The sequence below is a fragment of the Scyliorhinus canicula genome, chromosome 8, assembly GCF_902713615.1.
Source record: "Scyliorhinus canicula chromosome 8, sScyCan1.1, whole genome shotgun sequence".
Lineage (NCBI taxonomy): Eukaryota > Metazoa > Chordata > Chondrichthyes > Carcharhiniformes > Scyliorhinidae > Scyliorhinus > Scyliorhinus canicula.
This window is the reverse complement of record NC_052153.1, coordinates 8,717,232-8,729,946: the sequence shown is the minus strand read 5'-3', so window position 1 is coordinate 8,729,946 and position 12,715 is coordinate 8,717,232. Positions and strand designations below refer to the sequence as shown.

The window sequence follows — 12,715 nt, the reverse complement described above, 5'->3', positions numbered from 1 at the left end:
CACTTCCTTCAGTGTCTCACCTTGCTCCCACATCTCCGCCGCTGTACTCGATACCGTCACCCTCACCGGGGCAATTGCCTCCTCCACCAGCACTTTCAATACCGCCCCCATCTCCTCCTTCATCGCTTCCATGTGCTCTGTGAACTGTTTTTCAACTTCCACAGCCATCACCTTGGTCATTTCTTCTGCTGTGAGCGATGCGGCCTCCCCTGGTGCTCCAGCCTCCCCTTTCCTTACAGTTCCTGCGCTGACTTTTCCACTCCCCGGCGGACTTTCATTAACCCCCTTTTGCACGGCCGCTTTTTTCCCAAACTTGGACATTTCTCCTCCCTGTGCCTTCTTACAGCCTTTTCAGCCTCCGTTGCCCCTGGGACCGGGCGTTAAGACTCTGAAATTCCTATTCCCGAGCGGGAGATCTCCAGTGTGCGGCTGCCTCCCGCCCGCCGTCACCGGAAGTCCCAGATTGAATTGGGTTAATGTAGCTTTACACTTGGAATCCCGACCAAATAGCAGTCTTGCTTTCTCATTGTACATAGCCAAATGGTATTGTCTGTTTCCAATTCTATTCCCTTTTTAGAGTTATCCTCCAACTTTAACCTGGATTTTGATGTTTCGGGAATCTATGGCTATGTTTTATTGGATAACGTGTTACCAACACTCAGCGCCCTTACCTGTGCTTTCTGGATGAAGTCTTCTGATACCATAAACTACGGGACTCCAGTTTCCTACGCCCTGGACAATGGCTGTGACAATGCTTTCCTGCTAACAGATTACAATGGGTAAATTCTACTACATTTTAACAAAAATTGTTCCAGTTCTCTGCGTCTTTTGTCCATTACAAAGCAGAGCCCAGAGCTTTGCTGTTCCAGATGTAATCTAAGCCTTCACCCAATGTTGCAAGTAACTAGTTTGTTTTCACTAACAAACTGAGTTTCCTTTGAATGGAAGCCTGTTTGCGAAGTGTACCGAAGCTCGTCAACAATTGATTAGCAACTACTCTTACTTCATGATATTGGTCAATGGAGTCACTTGACATATCCACCAACTGCTTTTTACTCAGTGTCACAATAGTGTTACGGCGCAGAAGGAGATAATTTGATCCACTCTGACTGCGCCACCTCTCCAAATGCATTATGACTTACTGAAAGGGATTGTTTGTGATTTGAACCCATGACCTTTCTCACACTCATGCGATTAAAGTCCCGAAATGAGAATCCTAGCCCCATGCCAATAAGTTGTACTCCTTTCATCAAGTGGAAAGTAGCGCTCTATTAAACCGTCACACACAGGCTAAAACCGTGAGTTGGATTTATTCACAAGTGCATGAATACTCAGAAGCAGTAAGTTGCTGCAAGTACAATTAAAAAAACAATAAATACTTTCATTTATATAGCACTTTTCAGAACCACTGGGCATCTCAAAGCGCCTCGTTGTTGTGATACTAGAAATGCTGCCGCCAAATTTGCCCGCACAGCAAGCTCCCAAAACAGTAATGTGATAACGAGCAGATCATTTGTTTTTGTGATGTTGATTGAGGAATTAATATTGGCCAGGAGACGGGAGAACTTCTCTGCTCTGCTTCAAAATAATGTCATGGGATCTTTTACATCCAATTGCCAGGGTAAATGGGGCTTCTGTGTAAAATCTGATCCATAGGATGACACCTTTGACAGTGCAGCAGACCCTTAGTTCTGGCACTGGAGTGTTGACCTTGATTTTGTCCTCAGCTCCTGGAAGGGGACTTGAACCATGTTCATAAAGGTTCACAAATAAGGAATTATTTTTTTCAGTTTCTCTTACAGTTGGATAAGTTAAATTCCCAATCCATCATTGTTTATTCTTTCTGAATTATATTTTATATGACTTTGGAGAGACAAAAGTAAATGTAACGTAAAAATCTCACATTTTGTTGGTGTATTATTGTAAATTAATGGTTCCAAAGTTCATTAAAGTCCATCTAATGATTAGTTTATCATTTGGCTGGAGAAATAATTGAACGCTGCAACACCCTATTAACATATTGGACAATTTATAAATTGAAAGTATATTGATGGCCGATAAAGCTACTGAATAATTCCTTGGATTAAATGGTCATTTCATATCAAAACTTTATAGACAACTAAATAATTTTGGTATTTGGGATTCAGAAAAGCAGGATATGAAGAGTAACAATGTGAGAATAAAGATTATTATTATTATTATTAACAATGCCCTCTCCAAATGAGAATAATTATAGATCTAATCACCAACTCTGGGTTTAGAAACAAGTGATGAATCATTTGTGATGCATGTTACACGTTACAAAAACGTGAAGCCTGAAAGAGATAGAGATCGGACATTAATCAATTTAACAATAGCCAATGAATGGTAAAAGTAAAATGTTTCACTGTAGCGATTGAAGTGTTCGAAAGGCTAAAACTGGGGTGGAATCGGGGAGGAACAAACAGGGAAAATGTCCATATATGGGTTTTGGAGGTTACTGATTGGCTGAGGGTAGATGAGTTTATTTGATATATAAAGGCTGCCTTGGAGGGAGGGGGGGGGGGGGGGGGAGCGGTGGCGACGGGGGAAACGGAGCCAGGATAATAGAGCTGACAGCTTGACTACATGACCAACAGTTCGCCACCAGATTGGCTCATCTTTTGTAGTTACTGCCTTGTTAATGTGTGGAACCAGTTGTACTTAAATCAGTAATAATGCTGATTGCTTCCACTTTATAGAATCACAAAATGGTGCTGTGCAGAAGGAGGCCATTCGGCCCACTGCAACAGGTCTGACACTCCCCTGCCCTTTTCCCATAACCCTGCAATTCTTTCTATTTGAGAAGGTACCCATTTCCTTTTGAAAGCCACCATTATCTCTGCTGCTAAATCATGACAATGCATTGCGTAAAATAATTTCTCTTCATCTCCACCCTCTCTCTTTGTTCCATGACTTTGAATCTGTGTCCTCTGGGTTAGTAAAAAAATCCTTCCACCAGATGAAACGGCTTTTGCTCCAACAAAGCTCTGCATGGTGTTAAACAATGCCGTTAAATCTCCCCTTAACCTTCGCTGTTCTAAGGAGACGCACTCTGGGAACGTATACTCGTCATCTTGTCAAATGGATTTGCAGAACCCATTCAATGTATTTGTGGGAAGATTATGTTGCTACAACAGTATATCTCAGTGGTGCTTCTGCCTTATTGAGCAAAGCTGACGGTTCTTTTCCTTCCTTCTGACCAGTTGGGTTTTATACGTCAATGGCAAGGAGAAGGTTACTGATTGCCCTTCAGTCAATGATGGGAGGTGGCACCACATCTCCATCACCTGGAATAGCACTGACGGAGCGTGGAGAGTTTATATAGATGGCAAAGTCTCTGATGGTGGCAAGGGGCTTTCTACTGGAGCGAGTATACCAGGTAACACGTTTACAGAGCTTCAGTACCCATGTTGGATTAAAAATTGGCCGCAAGACATTGTAGCAATGCTTTACCCACTCATATCCCACTTACAGATTGTTCGGAAGAAAATTATTTTCAAAACAAACGTCCAACTATATTTGCAAACTGTAATATTTTGCATTCTGACAACTAGGAGAACCTCTGTTGGAATCATTGTGCTCAAAGGTTACAGCTTTGCATTGCAAATTTTGCTTTCCCATAATTTCTGATGGTCCAGGGCTTATTAGTGTTGGATAATGTAATGTAAGGGGCTTTTCACAGGAACTTCATTGAAGCCTACTTGTGACAATAAGCAATTATTATTATTATTATACAGAGTCAGAGACTTGGGGATACGGGGCGATGCAGTGTAAAGGGTTAATGTTAACTATGTAAATGGATTGTCTAATTCATCAGTGATGTAAGCTCATATGACAACAGAGCATGCTGAGGGATGGTTCTCTGTGAAGACTCATGCCATGCCTGGCCCTGCACATAGTTAAAAGAATGCTCAATAAGGATCTAGATTTTGGTGGGCAGGGGACAGTTTCAAAGTTTGCGGCTGTCACAAAACCTGGAAGCATCGTAAACTGTGAGGAGGACAGTGTAGAATACAAAAGGACGTAGACAAGTTGCTGGAGTGGGCAGATAGGTGGCAGATGAGGTTCAATGTGGTAAACTGAGAGGTGATGCATTTTGGTCAGGAGAACATGTCCAGACAATATCAAATAACAGGGAAAATTCTTAAAGGGTGGTGCAGGAGCAGAGGGACCTGGGCGGACCTGTGCATAGATTATTGAAGGTGGCAGGACAGGTGGAGAGAAGAGTTAATGAAGCACACAGTACCCTGAGCTTTATTAATAGGGGCACAGAGTACAAGAGTAAGGGGATTCTCGTGAACTTTAACGAGACATTAATTAGACCTCAGGGGAGTATTGTGTACAGTTCTGGGTGAATGCTTTGGAGTGAATGCAGAAGAGATTTACAAGAATGGTCCCAGGGATAAAAAACCTCACTCATGAGGATCATTTGGGGCTGTTCTCCTTGGAGCGGAGAAGGCTAAGAAAAGATCTATTAGAGATGTTCAAAATCATAAGGGGGATGCACTGAGCAGATAGGGAGACACAGTTCCCGCTTGTAGAAGGATTGAAATAAGTGGGTACATGTAAATGTAATCATAGAATCACTAAAGAGCAGAAGGAGGCCATTCGGCCTGTCGGATCTGCACCGACCCTTCGAAAGTGCGCCTCGCCTAGGCCCAAGCCCCCACCCTAACCCCGTAACTTCACCCTAATCTTTGGACACTGAGGGGCAATTTAGCACGGCCAATCCACCTAGCCTGCACATCTTTGTGGGAGGAAACCCACTCAGACACAGGGAGAAGGTACAAACTCCACACTCCCCGGGGGGGGGAGACACCCATAATATGACCCTGTTCAGGTCTCCAGTTCAGAAGGGGATCTGGGGGCACGTGCAAGAGCAGCCTTCTTTTAACATCAGGTGCCCTGCCCCCCGCCCCCAAAACAACAGGCCGCTGAAGGTCCCCCCCCCCCCCCCCCCCCCGCCCCCAACATCACCATACCAACCCTCACTGCCCTTTATCCAACCTACTGCCCCTTGCTTCCCGTCCAACTCCCCCTCCCCCGTAAGATCGGACCTCCCACCTCGCCATGGGACTCCAGATCCCAGGACTTCTGCTCCAGAGACTGCTTGCAGTCCCAATCCTGTCCACTGGGGTTTCTGGCGCTGCTGTCCAATCTGATTGGCTGGCAGCTCTCTGCGACAGGACTTCCTCCTGAGCGGAGGCACGTATTGAAGCGCCAATTGGCTGGGGGGGTGGACAGTATCTGCGGTGATATGTTTTCCACTGAGGGTTCAAATGACAGGAAGGGGAGACCCTGCCACATGAGTAATCCTGGCCATTGTTTCCCCTGGAAGGGATGGGAGTTCCAACACCATTACTAACTCATAAATGTGTGAATTAAGACATTTACACTCAGCCTTTCAGTGCTTTCCTTACCACAGTGTTAGTGACTGTGTTAACCCCAGTATCTATCTGGTTGCCAATCCTCCAGGATTGCCCTGGAGACTCCAGGAATTACAGAACTCTGCAGAAAGCTCAGAAAAAGCCATCGGGGCATTAAAAACAGTACATTGTGTGTGTTCTTCTATTTCCTTAAACAATTTTGTTCATTATAATAAATAATGGATGGTGGGGGAGGAGGGAATGTATACGGGGGAAGAATGATGACTCTCGGAATATGTCAGGCTAGAGTTGGCAACCCTTGGCCGATATCCAAGTGTCTAACGTGTTTTCTTTGCATCCCTTGAGGTGGTGGAGCGTTGGTGCTGGGACAAGAGCAGGATCAGAAAGGAGAAGGCTTTAACCCTGCAGAGTCTTTTGTGGGTTCGCTGAGCCAGTTAAACATCTGGGATTACGTCCTCACACCAGAACAGGTGAGCACCGCCCAATGCGCACAGTGTTTCTCTCTCAACATACCCCCATTCACCACCACATCTATTTGAAAGACCTGCACTTGTATAGCGCCTTTCACATCCTTCGAATGGCCCAAAGTGCTTTCCAGCCAATGAAATACTTCTGAAATGTCACCTGTTGCCGTGCAGGAAATGCGACAGCCAATTGGTACACAGCAAGCTCCCACGAACAGCAATGTGATCAAGCCCAGACATTAGTGATTTTGGGTCGAGGGACAAATGTTGAGCAGGCGCCAAGGAGAACAGCGCAACCTATTGAAATACAAGAGGGAGAAGGTGGTGGAAGGATATGCTGTTAGAGTGAGATGAAGCGGAGTGGGAGGATAAACATCAGCATGTGCCAGTTGGGCTGAATGGCCTGTTTCTCTGTGAGAGAACATAGAACATACAGTGCAGAAGGAGGCCATTTGGCCCACTGAGTCTGCACCAACCCACTTAAGCCCTCACTTCCACCCTATCCCGTAACCTAATAACCCCTCCTTACCTTTTTGGTCACTAAGGACAATTTATCATGGCCAATCCACCTAACCTGCACGTTTTTCGGGACTTGTGGGAAGAAACTGGAGCACCCGGAGGAAACCCACGCAGACACAGGGAGAACGTGCAGACTCCGCCCAGACAGTGACCCAGCAGGGAATCGAACCTGGGACCCTGGCGCTGTGAAGCCACAGTGATATCCACTTGTGCTACCGTGCTGCCATATATTCCATGTAATTCTATGTATAGTGTTAGCCTGTATTACAGATATTGGGTAAAGCAGGTTTAAAGTCAATCCAGCATAGGGTTTGTGTCGATATTGGCCGGAATTCTCCGGTTGTTGCAATCCACTTTTCCTGCGGGCCGCAGGTTTCCCGGCCAGGTGGGGCGGCTTCAATGGTAAATCCCATTGACAAGCGGCGGGAGGAGAGAATCCCGCCTCCGGCAAACGGCGCACCGTCGAGAAACACGGGGCTGGGAACCGGAGAACCCCACCCAAAATCTTTATTGTACCTTGACTATCTAAATAAAGCAAACATGACTCCAGGAATGGCGTCAATTTCAAATGGAGATAGAGATATTCTGCTGTACAGTACCAAAGTTGGCCATTCTGAACCTGTTTAGCGTAAGAGAGATGTGGGACCCTCCCTATGTCAGCCTCAGGTATACAAGGCAAGATTGGGTAATCTCTGTGTTATTAGTTGCTGGAAGAAAAGTTGAATTTCCAGTTAAAAGCTGTATGGGATGACTGTAAGGATCTACTATAGCTAACAGACTAAAAGTATGATTGACAAAACGTTATCTTGTAAGCAATTTCATTGAATCAGAGCATCCCTACAGTGCAGAAAGAGGACATTCGGCCCAACATGACTGCAACGATCCGCTGAAAGAACACCCTACTTAGACCCACTCCTCCACCCTATCCCCTTAACTCCAATTACGCTTTTGGACACTCAGGGACAATTTAGCACAGCCAATTCACCTAACCTGCACGTCTTTGAACTGTGGGAGGAAACCGGAGCACCCGGAGGAAACCCACGCAGACACGGGGAGAATGTGCAAACTCCGCACAGACAGTGACCCGAGGACAGAATCGAACCCGGGTCCCTGGCGCTGTGAGGCAGCAGTGCTAACCACTGTGCCACCGTGCAACTATAGAATTGAGTTTATTTTGTCACAGGTAAGAAAACGTACCTCACAGGTATGTCCTTTAATTCGACATTCAGACCTCCCAGAATGATTCTTGGTTCCTGAGGGTTTACATTCATTGTTTTCCATTCTTTTCCTTTCTTGGCCTCGCAACATCTAAGCTCAGAACTGTCCTTCATTGTGAGGGTATTACTGGAGATTGATCCTCCCTCTAGCACAAGCTAGGATGGATCCTCCAACTTAATTTTAACAATGAATTTGGTCTTTTCAATCTGAGTGCATGCTTCCACCCTCCTATTCGCACGATGAAGCATTGAGATTGTTGTCCTCAAGTGCCATTTCTCTCTCTCCTGGACCCTGGAAGACTAACCTGCCTGTGATACTCACTAGCAAAGTCTGTAACCCCATATCACAATGGCTTCCTCTGTACCCTTCCCATTTCAAAGCCATCTCAGTAGCAATGTGAATCACATGGGACTTGTATCCAGGTACAATGCTGATTCACTATCCATGAGAGCCCTATTCTCTTTCATTGTGGAACTAAATGGACAGTTTAAAACATAACTGTTTACCACATGACATTCTCAACACTTTTTTAAGACTTGGAGACTCGTAACCTATCCATTGTCAGCATGCAGGCTTCTGCCATTTTCTCCTTGTGTCAACACCTTTCACCTTCTTCCCAGTAAAACACTCAAGGCCCACTTTAATCTTTAAGTATCAACAACCCAGGCTTGCTGTCGGGCAGACTGCAGAACAGGTCACATGACTCCTCATTTCACCTTAAATTAAGGACACAGTCCCAAAAACACATCAATCCTAAAAAAGGAGACTTGATCCAAGAAAGTGCAGTTGGATCAAGTCTCCTGTATTCACCAAGGTAAGCAGAGCATTAGTCCCATGTTTTATTGACTGGGTCTGCATGTTAGCGGAAGCCGAGAACATCCAAAGCTCCTGACACAGTTTAAGATAGCAAAACCGGCAAACAAAGATCATTCTCCTTAAACAGGTCCCAAGACATTGAAATCAACATAGGTACAATTCGGCGGACGCAATTAGGAAAAAATAATCTTATAACTGGAGGTTTTTTTTATTCGTTCATGGGACGCGGGTGAGGGAGGCTGTGCCAACATTTATTGCCCATCCCTAATTGCCCTCTAGGGGCAGTTAAGAGTCAACCACATTGCTGTGGTGTCTGGAGTCAAATGTAGGCCAGACCGGGTAAGAGTGGCAGATTTCCTTCCCTATAGGGCATCAGTGAACCGGATGGGTTTTTACAACAATCGACCATGGTTTCATGGTCATTGTTAGACATTTGTGTCTAATGTGTCTACGTTATCTCCCACAAGCAGTTAGGAAGGCAACAAGGAGTTAGGAAGGAGAATTGTTTTGCTACAAAGGGATTGGAGAGTAAGAGTAAATCATTCTTACTACAATTATACAGAGCATTAGTGAGACCACATCTGGAGCATTGTGTGTACAGTTTAGGTCTCGAGGGAGGTGAATGAATGTTCACTAGATTGGTCCCTGGGATGAGAACCTTGTCCAGTGAGGAGAGATTCTGTATAGTAGGCCGACATTCTCTGGAATTTAGAAGAATGAGAGGGAGTTCTCCTGAGGGGAGATGTACAGGGTGGACAGAAAGAAGCCGGTCCCCTTAATTAAAAGGTCAATAACGAGGGGGGCATAATTTTAAGGTGAAAGGCAGGAGGTGAAGAGGGGATTTGAGGAAAGGTCTTTTCTCCCAGAGGGTGGTGGGAATCTGGAATGCACGGCCTGGGAGGGTGGTTGAGGCAGGACACCTCATAATCTTTCAAAAGTACTTGAACGAGCACTTGAAATATCTGTGGAGAGAGAAGGGAGCTAACGCTTTGAGTTTAGATGATTCTTTGTCAAAGCTTTCACAAAGAGTCATCTGGACTCAAAACATTAGCTCCCTTCTCTCTCTACAGATCTGCTGAGATTGTTAAGTTTGACAGGGTTTATGCAAAGGAAAAGCTGCCCCTGCCTGGGAAATCTGGAACACAGTCTCAGAATAAAGCGTTGGTCATTTCGGACCGATCTAAAAGGTTTATTTGGTCGAGGTTTGGAATCCTCTGCTCCAGAGAGCCATGAATGCTCAGTGATTGAGTATTATGAAGGCAGAGATTGCTGGTTTTGGGGGTAAGAAGAGAACGAAGGTGTTGGGGGATAATGCGGGAAAATGGAGTTAAGTTATGTTATTGAATGGCAGGGTAGGCTCGAAGGGGTGCAGGGCCTATATTCTTACACAGCTGCATGTGATGTTTTCATGTCATTCATTAGGTTGTGAAAAAATGATCAATAAGATGAAGACAATAAAGAATAATGGCGTAACACATATATCATGGTGCTGTTTGTGAAGTTTCCTGTGTGCAAATTGGCGGCCATGTTTCCAACATGACTGCCCTTGAACATGTAATTCTCTCTCTATCTGCGACAACTAAGCGAGCTGAGGGTAACCCGGCGCAGGGAAACCAGGTGAGCAGTATGCATGGCATCCGGAAGAAAAGTTCAATTCCTTTTTAACTTTTCTCTCACTTTCAGGTCAAGTTGGTCGCCACAGCATGTTCCGACGACCTTAAAAAAGGCAATGTGTTGGCTTGGCCTGACTTTTTGTCCGGAATTGTCGGAAGAGTGAAGAAAAGTTCCAGGAGTGTTTTCTGTGCTGGTAATATCACCTTCTTAATAAACATACGTGGAGGGCCATGTTTCCACAGATGATAGCGGGTTAAAGTCACCTGTTTCCTTACACCCCATTCTTTGTCTCTTTGAACTGACAAGTTCATCTGCAACGCGCTAACCCGGATATGTAACATTCACCTTCTCCTTGTGGTTAAGATAGGGTTAGAAAGGATTTAATGCGTCTACTTTTGCTCTCTTTCTTTTGAAACTCAGATTGCCCCGTGTTGGAAGGATCCCAGCCCAATCTCCTGGTGTCCAGCTCTGATGTAAAACCAGGGTCAAGAGTTGAGCTGTCTTGTGAATTAGGTTACCACCTTGACGGAGAGAGTGTGCAGCACTGCCGGAACCTCGGAGCTTGGAGCTATCCAGTCCCCAACTGCAAAAGTAACTTTTCTTTTTAATAAACATTTTAACAACTGCAAAAGTAAGTTGTCAGGTGCTCCAACTCTGCACTGTCCTTGTGAATGTAACAGGAGGAGCTGCAGAATGTCTTGGTGGGGCAATCCAACACCTGAGTTTGGAACTCCGATAAAAATAAGAAAGATTTGCTTTTAATATGGTGTCTTTCGCAATCTCGGGTTGGTACAAAGTGCTACATAGCCAGTATTCTTTCAAGTGTAATCACTGGTTATGTAGGAAACACAGCAGCTTTCTCTGTTCTAAAGAAAACATGATGTGGAGATGCCGGCGTTGGACTGGGGTGAGCACAGTAAGACGTCTTGCATTACCAGGTTAAAGTCCAACAGGTTTGTTTTGAATCACTAGCTTTCGGAGCACTGCTCCTTCCTCAGGTGAATGAAGAGGTATGTTCCAGAAACATATATATAGACAAAGTCAAAGATGCAAGACGATACTTTGAATGCGAGTCTTTGCAGGTAATTAAGTCTTTACAGGTCCAGATGGAGTAACTGGAGAGAGGGATAATCACGGGTTAAAGAGGTGTGAATTGTCTCAAGCCAGGACAGTTGGTAGGATTTCGCAAGCCCAAGCCAGATGGTGGGAGGTGAATGTAATGCGACATGAATCCAAGGTCCCAGTTGAGGCTTGAGACAATTCACACCTCTTTAATCACTCCTCCCAAGCCCACTTCCCTGCCCTATCCCATTAACCCTTTAACCTAACCTACACGCCCCTGGACACTAAGGGGCAATTTAGCATGGCCAATTCACCTAACCTGCACATCTATCTTTGGACTCTGGGAAACGGGAGCACCCGGAGGAAATCCACGCAGACACAGGGAGAAAGTGCAAACTCCACACAAACAGTCACCCGAGGCCGGAATTGAATCCGGGTCCCTGGCGCTGTGAGGCAGCAGTGTTAATGACTGCGACATTGTGCCGTCCCTCGCACTTATCAGGGTAAATACCATCCGCTACGGCTGTCCCCATCTGATCAACCCATTTATATCTTCCTGTAATCTATAACCCTCTTTTTCAGTGTTAATGACCCTACCAATCTTGGTGTCATCTGCAAACTTACTTATTATGCCCTTAAATTCTCATCTCTGCTGGGTACCAGCCTCCAGTTACTCAGCAGCTTTCTACAACAGCCATTCTTCGTGTCCTACTACTAAGCCAGTTTCGGATCCACTTCAACAAGTTACACTGAATCTAAAGAATGATAGGAAGGTGCATTTTAATGTTCTGAATTGGTTCAAAATATGAATTTTAAATTGCTTTTGGAAATTGTAATGATAGACTTGCAATTGTATAGCGTCTTTGATGATCTAAGGAGGCCCCAATGAATTTCACAGTCATTGAAGTACTTTTTGAAGTATAATCACCATTGTAATGTTGGAAGTACAGCTCTCAATTTGCTTACAGCAAGCTCCCACAATTTTGCAATGAGAGAATGCCCGGAGAATCTGCTTTTGTGACATGGTTTAGGATTTAAAATGGCCAGGCTACAGGGGAGAGAGCGTCCGTATCCCACTCCCGTATCCCACACGGCGAAGCCTCATCAGAGTTGAAATGTTAACCCCCCTCTTTCTCCAGGTCAGGTCGAGCTGGTGAATGGGAGTCCAGCATTTTCTGCTTCGTGTTTCCGCTTTGATTTGGGGTTACAGTCACTGTAGAACCGACATGGTGTAAATTTCCTGTTCCTTCTGCTTTTCTGCCTGGGTTTTCAGGGATTAACTGTGGCTCGCCTCCTACCATGGACAACGGGAGCTTTACAGCAGAAGACTACCTCTTTGGCAGTGCCGCGTCCTATCTGTGTAACAATGGTTACTACCTGTTGGGGGATTACAAACTCTTTTGTGCCGTGGATGGGAACTGGGCTGGCGTTGTGCCTGTCTGTCTTGGTAAGTCGGAAAAAATTAAAGACTTTTGAGTTTAACCAAGTATATGAATTAAATTTAACATTTGTTGATATATGCCTGATAAAAAAGAAAGACTGGCATTCCTGTAGTGTCTTTCCTGGCCCCAGGGTGTCCCAAAGTGCTTTATAGCCAGTGAAATACTTCTGAGG

At 45.1% G+C, this 12,715-nt stretch overlaps 1 protein-coding gene across 4 annotated transcripts in view; it reads left to right on the top strand.

The window, feature by feature from the left end:
• svep1 (sushi, von Willebrand factor type A, EGF and pentraxin domain containing 1) overlaps window positions 1-12,715 on the top strand; it is a 225,490-nt gene that overhangs the window by 130,518 nt on the left and 82,257 nt on the right. For all 4 annotated transcript variants that reach the window (XR_005461542.1, XM_038804133.1, XM_038804134.1 and 1 more), the window contains exons 26-31: window positions 578-779; window positions 3,225-3,400; window positions 5,754-5,878; window positions 10,109-10,232; window positions 10,460-10,630; window positions 12,375-12,548. Coding sequence is in view for 3 of the 4 variants with exons in the window: in XM_038804133.1 (XP_038660061.1) it covers window positions 578-779; window positions 3,225-3,400; window positions 5,754-5,878; window positions 10,109-10,232; window positions 10,460-10,630; window positions 12,375-12,548 (972 nt within the window). In the remaining variant the exon portion in view is untranslated. The remainder of the gene's footprint in view (window positions 1-577; window positions 780-3,224; window positions 3,401-5,753; window positions 5,879-10,108; window positions 10,233-10,459; window positions 10,631-12,374; window positions 12,549-12,715) is intronic.